Source organism: Bactrocera dorsalis, chromosome 4 (genome assembly GCF_023373825.1).
Source record: "Bactrocera dorsalis isolate Fly_Bdor chromosome 4, ASM2337382v1, whole genome shotgun sequence".
In the NCBI taxonomy this organism is placed as follows: domain Eukaryota; kingdom Metazoa; phylum Arthropoda; class Insecta; order Diptera; family Tephritidae; genus Bactrocera; species Bactrocera dorsalis.
Genome location: NC_064306.1, coordinates 23,874,758 through 23,886,623, shown reverse-complemented (window position 1 = coordinate 23,886,623; position 11,866 = coordinate 23,874,758). Strand labels below are relative to the sequence as shown.

The window sequence follows — 11,866 nt, the reverse complement described above, 5'->3', positions numbered from 1 at the left end:
TCGATTATCACTTTATCATGCGAGAGTATAAAATGTTCGGTGACACCTGAACTTAGCCCTTCCTTACTTGTTTTTTTTTAAATTTGGAGACTGTAATGATAATAATAGTGTGGACAGTTTTGATGAGGATATTCGTGATGAATCAACGAATTCTTCTGATACAAACTTGCTCCAAGCACAGAAAGATGAAAGGAGCCCTAACCAAGCAAAGCCATCTCATGATTTAGAAAATTGTTCAGAATCTCCAAGTGGAGTTCTACAACAAGATGCATTGCTAGAGAGTTTCGTAGGGTGTTCAAGTTTTATGTCGGTTGACGACGATGATGACAACGCAATAGCACCTGTCAGTCTAGGAGCAGATGCAGCCCCTCAACAGACCGAGCTGATGAACTCAGGAATTGAGATTGAAGCACCTCAGACCCTCACTGAGAAAATACGCCAACTGACACTTGACAATATAGGCAGCATCAAGGTGAAAGTGGTGAGTGGATTTTTAGAAATTCTACGTAGTAAGGACACACTGAAGTGCCATCCACTGCCCATAAACTTCTTGGCTTCAATCACGGAGTGATGGCGTATAAAGATCAGATTGGGGATTTTTTTTATCTCGGAATTCGAAATGGTTTGGAGAAACGAATAGACGTGAATGTCTACAAAGAAAAACCATATGTACGTGTGTTAGTTCATATAGATGGATTGAAGGTATACCATTATTCCAAGGGAAGTCTCCGGCCTATTACGATGAAGTTGGTGACAAAAAAATATGCCTGCAGTCCTTTTGTGGTAGCCTTGTTTTATGGTAGGTCCAAGCCAAAAAAAGTGAGTGATTTTTTGGGTGATTTCGTGGAGGAAGCTAAAAAATTAATCCTCGAAGGCATAACCATCGATGGTTGTGTGGTAGAAAAATAATTATAAATTATCAACACAACAATTGAAAGAATTTTCAGATTTAATGAATTCAATGATGATGTAACGGCAGAATTTCAGAGGAAGGAGGAAATTGGGCAATGGAAAGCAACTCAGTGTTCATTTTACTGCTTTACGCCGGTGGCATTGTCCTGCAGTTTGTTCTCGATGATGACAAATATCAACCCTTTCTGCTACTTCCTGTAGCATGTCGTGTTTTGTGCAGTGGTAAATTGATAACCAGGGGTCTTCCCATGGCAAAGATTCTATTGCATAATTTCGTTCAACTAATGCCGATTTATTATGGAGAAGACAGTGTCATAATTACAATTCATCACCTCAGTCACCTCTGTGATGACGCAGCTCATTTTAAAACCTCACTGAGCCACTACTCTGCATTTTGGGGGGAGGATTTTATAGGTCAGTTGAATAATTTTGCAAGTAGCCGAGCGAAACCCTTGGCTCAAATCGTCAATCGCCTCAGTGCTTTAGACTCATCAGACAGTGCAAAAGTGAGACCTCGTGTTACAATACGTGATGTGAAACCTGAAAAATTCCCTGAGACAATTAAAATAAGTTGTGAAGAATATTCATCAGTCAAATCAGTAACTTATAATGACATGATACTACATACTGTGGAACCCAACAATGTCGGGGAACTAACCACGGAAAAACTCTTTGTGATTTCAAAATTATGGGTTACATCGAAGTGCCATCATAGTGAAAAGTCAACGGACGATATTTACTCAGATGGATTTAAACTGCACTCCTTAAATTATGTGTTTGACGCTCCCTGTGCGTCAAGAAAAATTGGCATTTTCGCAATTGACAAATTAGCAGGTTCGCATGAGCTGGTAACCATCGGTGCTGTGAAATCCAAGTGTTTAATGATGAAAATCAAAGAAAAATATTATGCTGTGTCCTTGTTGCATTCATAACGTCGATTGTTTCAATAGTGCAATTTTGACGGGTATGATGGTTTTTGCGGGGGTTTTCGTACAGAGAGAGGAGACGGATCCAGTGTCAAATTTTTGACAAACGGCGGTTCATTTGTAAATGTTGGTGTTACTGTATTATATATCCCGCAACAACGGTAACGTGATATTGCGTCATTTTTCTGCACGCGCCATAACAGCTTGGATTAATTCGCTTTTCACGTATGTAAGTATTTTTGCCAATTGTTTATGATTCAGAATGAAGTATTATTCTCTTCTCCTCTTTTATTAGTTGCCTCAGCATTTGTCGAAAATTTTACACATTTCTACAATCTTTTCATATAACCTTTAAAAATCATTCCTGATGATGTTGACGCCATAATTTACTATGTTGAAACATTGAGCGATAAAAAAACTTTAGACAGTTAATTCACACATTTGAGAGAATACTTTTTAAAAATAATTCCGCTGAATATTACGTCAATTAATTATTCGAAGAATTATTGCAAAATACTTCGCACATTAAAAGGATTAAACTGTCTCATTAAAGTACACATTTTTTTTATTCTTCTACTTCCTCAGAATGAGTACTCAAGAGGAAGATGGCAAATTGTATCAAATTGTGGAGTTCCTGGACAAAATTACTGAGACTGGGAAAAACCCTTGAAATCGTTCCAATCGTTTATCATCGAATTGAAATAAATGAACCCTTCTTTATTAGAGAAAACATAACCTACTCTTTACAGGGAATTACGACAAGGCCCAGAGGAGGATCAAATGTCTTTATAAAAAAGTGATAACGTAGAATCCACAGATTCAGATACTGAAACCAATCGAGCTAGAAAATTAACCAAAAATCAAGCGGCAATGATGTCAAGGCAAACTTTTTCTCTCTTAGAACAAATTGTCGAAGAAAGGGAGTCCTCTACGGTAAGAACATCGAGAATTCCTGAGGCTGATGTTTCCAGAAATAAAAATCAACCAAGAGATAATGAAGCAGCCGGGGCTGGAGCGTCTGAAAGTAAATAGCTGTGTTCATTTGTTTTCAGGAAAATTGAACCTACTAATTCTCATTTTCATTAGGTAGAACAGCGTACAGTGACACAAAATCAGAGAAAAAATCGGCATTGATAGCTTGCCTTACACCTCTGAAGGGGAGTGCCATAGGCGATCCTCTTAAAGGTAAGTACCAACCATATTGTGAAGGAAATTTGTGTATTTTCTTTGTTTTTTTCTCATTTTTCAGAATTTGTCATGGATTACTGGGATCCTAAATTGGATTTCCTCACGTACAAACTACGTGACAATTTCTCACTCAAAACGATGCATCCAGTACGGTTAAAATAGAAAAATCGAAGAGCTCAAGATTAACATGACCATGCATCATGTTGCTGGAGCTGAACCAATGGCGGGGAGGGACTATGTACAAACTTTCCTATTAAGACTTTGGAAGAGTTCCTCGATTTTGAGAGGAATCTCGACCCAATGCATGAGGACAATTTGGCTGACCCTGAAAAGGCTTTGCAAGCGTGTGACACTTGTGAGTTTATTTGGAATATATTTATATTTTGAGGCGTTATTATTGACTTTGCCAATTGTCTGAAAATATTTTTGTGGTATTTTTTTCAGAAAGAATTTATGAGTGTGTTAACGCATAAAGAATCCAATTACGCTGTAGACATTAAGAAGATCCTCAAGGAATTAATGGCCAAAGAAGTTCAACCTAATTATAGTGGCGTAGGCCGTGTTGTCAAAGGAAAAGGAAAAAAAAAATTGCGTGTATGAGAAGTTTGTATACGAAGTCCATTCATGGTGACTGACTTATTTGGTTTTCATTGATTTTTTTACTCGGTTTCCAGATTTCATTGAGACAAAATATAAAGACTCTAATCAACCATTGAAGATTATTACGATTACAAGTGATTGGCTAGCAGGTGCTGGCGACAGAGATGGAGGATGCATACAGCGTAAAAAGAAAGTTGGTGCAGTTTAACTGAAAAAAGAGCATAGAGGGATTGAAACAGAACTCATCAGTCAGTGAAAACTTAATTTTGCGAATTTACTGTTTTTCGTGTTAAAAAAAGGAGTTAATTTTTAACGTTATTTTTTTGTTCAATATTATCAGGGGGTTTGTCCAGTTACGACAATTCAGGCAACAATTTTGTATTTTTTGTGTTTAAAAAAAAGGAGTTACGTTAATTTTTTTTGTTCATTATTATCGGGAGTTTTGTTTAGTTACGACAACATAATGCTTATTTTTCATTTTCCATGTGGATGAAGTCCATTTAAAGTATATGAATAACAATATATCGTCACCTGAAAGGCAAATTAACGTAACAACATTTTCGAAAATTTACAGTGCCGTGAATGAAACGCGAAATAAAATGGAACAAGAGTGAAAAAAAATTTTAATATTGGTTAAAACTGGCTTATATCTAAGCGCAGAACATGAAAATGTTGAACATACGTAATATTATGTATGTAATTTGAAGTAGTGAAGCGTAATCAACAAGACACTCAATTTCGAATTTTTTGATGATACGTTATTTTGCATTTCAGGTGACGATATATAATATTAATAATAAAGGGTGATTTTTTAAGAGCTTGATAACTTTTTTTTTAAAAAAAACGCATAAAATTTGCAAAATCTCATCGGTTCTTTATTTGAAACGTTAGATTGGTTCATGACATTTACTTTTTGAAGATAATTTCATTTAAATGTTGACCGCGGCTGCGTCTTAGGTGGTCCATTCGGAAAGTCCAATTTTGGGCAACTTTTTCGAGCATTTCGGCCGGAATAGCCCGAATTTCTTCGGAAATGTTGTCTTGAAAAGCTGGAATAGTTGCTGGCTTATTTCTGTAGACTTTAGACTTGACGTAGCCCCACAAAAAATAGTCTAAAGGCGTTAAATCGCATGATCTTGGTGGCCAACTTACGGGTCCATTTCTTGAGATGAATTGTTGTCCGAAGTTTTCCCTCAAAATGGCCATAGAATCGCGAGCTGTGTGGCATGTAGCGCCATCTTGTTGAAACCACATGTCAACCAAGTTCAGTTCTTCCATTTTTGGCAACAAAAAGTTTGTTAGCATCGAACGATAGCGATCGCCATTCACCGTAACGTTGCGTCCAACAGCATCTTTGAAAAAATACGGTCCAATGATTCCACCAGCGTACAAACCACACCAAACAGTGCATTTTTCGGGATGCATGGGCAGTTCTTGAACGGCTTCTGGTTGCTCTTCACCCCAAATGCGGCAATTTTGCTTCTTTACGTAGCCATTCAACCAGAAATGAGCCTCATCGCTGAACAAAATTTGTCCGAAAAAAAAAAAAAACCGAACACTGATTTTGGTAATAAAATTCAATGATTTGCAAGCGTTGCTCGTTAGTAAGTCTATTCATGATGAAATGTCAAAGCATACTGAGCATCTTTCTCTTTGACACCATGTCTGAAATCCCACGTGATCTGTCAAATACTAATGCATGAAAATCCTAACCTCAAAAAAATCACCCGTTATAATAAAGACAATTAAACATAATTACTTCCGATAAATCGTTCTTCATTGAATGTGCCAATCCACAAAATACCTATTCAAATTACATCTGAACCCTGGCTAAGCCAAGGTATTAAAAAAAAATAAGCCTGGAACGGGGCTGCTTTTAGGGCCTGGACCAGTGTTAATAACACGGCCTGGGCCAGCCTTAGTTACCAAGTCTGGCCCCACGTTACATTCCAATGCTCATCCACTATTGGTCTAGGCTTGGATACCAAGCCTGATCCAAGCTTGCCAAGTCTTGGGAACGGCTTGGTTAAAGGCTGGGTCATTGGTGATTTCCTACCTGGGCTATGGTTCAATAATGGAAATTAACTCGTAGTACTTCAAAAAAAATACATGCTTTGAGTGTATAAAATATTTATTATATATTTATTTAATTTTTGAATGAATTGATTTTTGTGACTTGTGAATTATTATGCTTAAGAAGTATCTGCTTATTGTTGATCTATCCTTTTTGTAATGGTTTCAATAGATACTTAATAAATTGAGCTACACTTGAGAGTGATAAAAAAAAATCTGCCACTTTGAAAAGTGAACAAAATAACTATGAAAGTTATTGAATGATTTATCTGTACTTATTTGTTCACTTTACTACTTATTGTAGTAAAAGTTGTGAGCAAAGGACCATATCTAGTTTTTGAATGAATTGATTTTTTGTGAGATCGTAGTAAGTGTGTCGGAAAGCTAGGCTTCCGATGTGGCTGGGGAACGGTTGTGTTGAGTAGGGTGTGCATCCAAGTTCTCCTCCTCGTAGGGTGGTAGTAAGACCAATTTGGCAAGCGGTCTTGTAACTTGGCCTTTTTCAGTGATAATGTCAACTACTCGCACTCGGGTATCAGCACCTGGGTGTATATTGACAATCCTACCCAATCTCCACTCGTTCGGTGACAAATTGTCTTCCTTGATGACGACAAGGTCACCTGTCTTTAAATTTGTTTTGGAATGTTTCCATTTAATGCGCTTCTGCATTTCATTCAGGTATTCGGTTTTCCACCTTTTGCAGAAGGATTGATGTAAGGCCTTAAGTTTTTGCCATCTATTTACGATAGAGGCACTGCTTTCATTTATATCCGGTTCTGGTGGGGCCATCAGATGTCCGCCGACCAAAAAATGTCCTGGAGTAAGTGGCTCCAAATCAGTAGGTTCGTTTGAGGCTGGGCTTAATGGTCGCGAATTAAGGCAAGATTCAATTCGGCATAAGAGTGTGTTAAACTCTTCAAGAGTGTATTTTTGCCCAGACGCAATCTTGCGGAAATGACTCTTAAAGCTTTTCACACCTGCTTCCCAAAGTCCGCCCATATGAGAAGCTGCAGCAGGTATGAAATGCCATGTGAGAGCTTGGTGGCTATACTTTGAGATAGCATGGTTGCGAGCATCGGCTATGAAGGCTTTAAGTTCGGACCTTAGGGATCTCGATGCTCCAACGAAGTTTGTACCATTGTCCGAATAAATATTCTTAGGGCAACCTCTTCTAGAAACGAATCTAGAGAGAGCTGCTAAAAATGACTGTGTTGATAAATCGGTAGTGGCCTCCAGGTGGATGGCCCTTGTTGTAAAACAGACAAACAGACAGACATACCCTTTGGATACACGGCATCCTCTTCCACGGTAGCTTTTTATTTCGAACGGACCCGCGAAATCTACCCCCGTATTCGTAAAAGCGCGTGAAAATGTGGATCGTTCGGACGGAAGTGCACCCATAAGCTGCGTCTGAGCGCGTTTTTTGAAGATCGTGCACGTCTTGCAGTTATGGATAATGGATCGGATCAAGTTTTCCACCCTTGGAATCCAATACTGAGCCCGCGTTAGCCGTAACATCAGCTGATTTTCTCCATGCAAGGAGACTTGATGAATAAACTGGATTATTAGACGAGACAATACGCAGTTGTATGGAAGGATAATTGGATGGCGCTCATTGTATGACAAGTCGAGAGACGCACCGAGACGGCCACCAGTTCTCATCACTTGATCTTTATCGAGGAATGGATTAAGAGAGAGGATTTCACTTTTTACATCGATGGGCTTACCGGATTTCAAACAACCATACTCTTGACCATATTTCTGCTTCTGCGTATTTATTATCAAACGTCTTGTCGTTGCTTTAATTTCTTCGGATGAAATTAAGCAAGACTTTTGTTGAAAAGAAGCCTTTGTGTTTGGATGAGTTCTTCGAGAGAATCTCATAACATATGATAACACTCTCAAAGCTCTCGGCAAACTAGAAAAACGGTCAAGAATGTCGTTAGAATTCCCCTGTATTGTTGTACAAGCATGTACACGTACCTGTTTTTCCTCTATTGTCGTCTCGTAGTCATTTTGTCGTAATGGCCATTTGGATTGATCTTCTTGCAGCCAAGAAGGTCCCTGCCACCACAAGGTGTTTTCCACCAAATCCTGTGCCATAAGTCCCCGACTGGCTAAGTCTGCAGGGTTAGATCCTGAATCGACATGATTCCAATTTGCGTTGCCAACCTTTTCTATAATCTTTGTCACTCGATGGGATACAAACGTTGACCATGAACATGGTGGCTTGCGAATCCATGCGAGAACGATGGTCGAATCCGTCCATAGTTTAAGTTTAAGATGATTCAGCTCCAGGTTGTTGACGACAGATTCAACTGTTTCGGCCAGTAATACGGCGCCGCACAATTCCAGACGCGGTAAAGAGATAGTTTTGACAGGCGCTACTCTGGTTTTTGCCAATAGTAGGCTGACGAAAACTTCGTTGCTTGTCCTTACGCGCAGGTAGACCGTTGCTGCGTATGCTTTCTCTGAAGCATCGCAGAAACCATGAATGGACACATCGTCCGTTGGCGAGAAGTGGACCCATCGTGGAATTTTAATGTTGTTTATGTACCTGTGGTTATCCATGAATGTGTGCCAACGATCCAATGTGGTAGGAGATACAACCTCGTCCCATGGTGTTCCTTCCAACCAAATATGTTGCATTATCATTTTGGCTGTGACGATTATCGGTGCTAGCCATCCTAATGGGTCAAACAGTTTGGCGATATCTGAGAGGATAGCTCTCTTTGTATATGATTCTGGGCTGAGTATAGGTTTTGTTTTAAAATAGAAGAAGTCAGTGTGCGCATTCCACCTTATCCCAAGAGCCTTGACATCACTTGTGTCTTCGAAGTCTAAAAACTCTTTGTTTAGCAGGTGGTCTTTTGGAAGGCCTTGTAAAATTCTTCCACAGTTGGCTGTCCATTTTCTTAATGGGAAACCTGCTGACTCCAATGCTGTTCTAATCTCATTCCTAGCTTTAATTGCAGCTTCTATAGAGTGTCCACCTGCTAAGACATCATCAACATACATGCATTTCCTGAGGATGTTTGAGGCTACTGGTAGTGAGCTTTCAACGTCGTCAGCTAATTGGAGTAACGTCCTTATTGCCAGATAAGGAGCGCAGTTGATTCCGAACGTCACCGTCTTCAATTCAAAAATATTGGTTTGTTCGGTCGGATGGTTGCGGAAAACGATTCGCTGGTACTTCGTTTGATCAGCTTTCAACAGGATTTGGCGATACATCTTCTCAATATCGCTATTGAAGACGTATTTAAATAAACGCCATCGCAGAATTAAGATGGTCAGATCTGCTTGAAGAACTGGACCGGGGAGAAGGATGTCATTCAGCGAAGTGCCGTTTGAAGTCGCTTGCGATGCATTGAACACCACACGCACCTTTGTCGATGTGCTCTCTTCCTTCTTTACGGCGTGGTGAGGCAGGTAATAGTTGTTACTAGAGTCGGCCGTTTGATTGGTATGTATCCTTGCCATATGACCCAGCTCAACATATTCGTTTAATACCCTGTTGTATTCTTTTTTCAGGTTTTCGTCTCTTGACAACCGAGCTTCATTGCGATAAAACTGGGAGTACGCAATCTTTAAGGAACTACCTAGACTAATGTTGACCGGATAGTCTTTCCTGAATGGTAGCGATACAACGTACTTCCCGTCTTCATTTCGCTTCGTTGTCTTCTTATAGAGCTCTTCGCAATACCTGTCCTCCTCGCTTAACTTCCTCTCCTTGGACATCTCTTCCAACTCCCAGAACGAAGCTAACCGCTTTTCCAGCGATATTTCGTTGTAATACGAGACGCAAGTGTTGGTTGGCTTAATTGTATTAGCACGCCCTGTGACTATCCAACCGAACACGGTCTCTTGCGCAAGGAGTGATCCCAGCACGTTCTTGCGTATACCATCCAGCATAATCTGGGGATAGACGTCACCACCGAGTATGACGTCCACGGGTTCATTGACGAAGAACCTCTTATCCGCCAACGTGAGATCTGGGAAAGCCTGCCGAGTTAGTGCGCTAATATAGCAAGTCGGCAAGTTTCCCGTTAATTTCGGCAGAACCATCATGTTCGTTGTGATTGATACAAGTGGGTCAATTGGTGACCGCAACTCGACACAACATGCTTCCTTCACTTGCGCAGATACGGTGTTGTTGATGCCGGACACCTGGGCATTTATCTTCCTCACTGGCAAGTTGATTCTACGCTTCAGCCTTTCTGTGATGAAAGAGCACTCTGACCCGGAGTCGATGAGTGCTCTTGCGGCATAGGTAACGCCGCTGTAATTTATATTTATTTGTGCCGTTCCTAACAAGACACCTTTGTCGCTGTTAGCGAAGCACGACTGTACTTGAGTCGTTGGCTTGCCTTTCGACTTGTTGAAGTTGCGCTTCTGCTGCGCTTGCCTGGACGTAGACGGAATCTCGTCCGATGGCGTAGATGAGCCTCTTTGGCTGCTAGGCTGCACTGTCCTCAAATGTAGGAGTGTGTGATGCCTCGCGTGGCACGTGCTGCAGTTGAATGCACTGGTGCATTGCGACACTAAATGCCCAAAGCCGAGGCAATTGATGCAACGATTGTTGCGCTTAGCGAACTTGATCCTGTCCGCTGGTGCCATGTTAAGAAACATGGGGCAAGATCTTAATTTGTGATCTGCACTTTTGCACATCAGACATGTTGATTTCTCAACGCTTACTTGGAAGGCGCCGAGTCTGTTCTGATGGCTATTGTTGTTGTATTTATTCTGTGTGGGTGCACTGACAGGCTTTGCGGAATTGGACGATTTCTTGGCACGTTCTATTGCCTCCAAATCACGGTATCTATCCGTGAGGAAGTTGTCCAATTCCTCCCACTTCGATGTCTTGGTCTTGTTCTTTACAGACTGTTCCCGCTGTAGCCACTTTATCGAGCTTGAGCACTCCTTGTCGATTGACGGTAAGTCGAGCAGTATGTCGACTTGGGTTTCGACAAGAATTCGCTCATTCTCGTACATATCAGTCAATCCCTTCCACGCCATCGCAAAGCCATCATTTGTTGGCGGGCATTTTGATACAATAACCTTCGCCTCCCCTTGTGTCTTTTTGTTGAGATGGTATAATTTCTCAACAGGTGACAGGCGCTTGCTTTTGATGTATACGGCCGTGAACATATCCCGGAATGTTGGCCATGAAAGGTAGTCCCCTTTGAAAACATCCGTATCGCAAGGCGGAAGGGAGTGATTACTGTCTACCTCAACAGATTTTTCGGTGTCTTTGGGGGTTGAGAGGATCTCAGACATATCCTTCATTGCCCCCATGCAACGTATGTAGCATTGCCCACCTATCTTGAATTTTTTTTTAATAAGGGCATAGTCCTTTGAGGACATGTTCGCTTTGCACCACATCTCTCTCAGCTCGTCTTGTTGCATCGCAAGAGCGTTCTTCGAGATGTCCTTTGATGCAGCACTGAATTCAGACTCGTATTCGACAACGTAGTCTACTAAGCGCATGAAAGCTTCCATGGTTTCGATATAAGTGACAAGAAGAATTGAAAATTCAAATTTAAATTTAAAGGAATAGAGTAATACTCAAGACTGAGCAGACTTTGATCTAAAGAATATGGGAATCGTTTTGGAAATAATTCCCCACTATTGTAAATTTTTATTTGCAGCACACCACTGCCAACCAAACAAGAAAATAGAAAAAGGAAAATTTTTTGACTGTTTTAGCCGATATCGCAATATATCTGGCTGGTCAATAATATTTAATTTATTGGATATATTTTAGCAAACAAAATTTTTAACTATAGTAGCCGATATCGCAGTATATCTGGCTTTGGTACTTTATTTAATATAAATGTGAGTTGCAGCACACCACTGCCAACCAAACAAGAAAATAGGAAAAGGAAATTTTTTGACTGTTTTAGCCGATATCACAGTATATCTGGCTTTGGTACTTTATTTAATATATATATATGAGTTGCAGCACACCACTGCCAACAAAAAAACGAAAATATATATGTGTAGTCGTACGTGCGTATGTATAAAGATGCCACTTTATATGGCTCGCCACCCAAGATACGCCGACGAAAATCAATTTGTTAAATAAAAGTGTTTAAAGGTGAAAAAAGTGCAGTGTCTCAGTGAAAAAAAGAAACAAAAAGAGAAATTTCTTCAACAAATAGAGAAAG

General features: G+C 40.3%; 1 protein-coding gene across 1 annotated transcript; it reads right to left on the bottom strand.

Moving 5' to 3' along the window:
• Nucleotides 1-6,083: 6,083 nt before the first annotated feature.
• On the bottom strand, nucleotides 6,084-11,198 carry LOC125778253 (uncharacterized). Its single transcript, XM_049454960.1, has 3 exons — nucleotides 7,683-11,198; nucleotides 7,340-7,529; nucleotides 6,084-6,706 (listed from the first exon to the last, which is right to left on the bottom strand). Exons 1-3 carry the CDS (start codon nucleotides 11,196-11,198, stop codon nucleotides 6,084-6,086), a joined length of 4,329 nt encoding a protein of 1,442 aa, XP_049310917.1.
• Between the last annotated feature and the right edge of the window lie 668 nt (nucleotides 11,199-11,866).

What these genes read in the sequence shown, in the direction of transcription:
- LOC125778253 (XM_049454960.1), bottom strand. Translation starts at nt 11,198, where the DNA reads ATGGAAGCTTTCATGCGCTTAGTAGACTACGTTGTCGAATACGAGTCT. An exon ending in CGACAATAGAGGAAAAACAG is followed by an intron (nt 7,530 to 7,682) that starts GTACGTGTACAT and finishes TTTCAACAAAAG; the next exon opens with TCTTGCTTAATTTCATCCGA. An exon ending in GAGAACTGGTGGCCGTCTCG is followed by an intron (nt 6,707 to 7,339) that starts GTGCGTCTCTCG and finishes TACCTGCTGCAG; the next exon opens with CTTCTCATATGGGCGGACTT.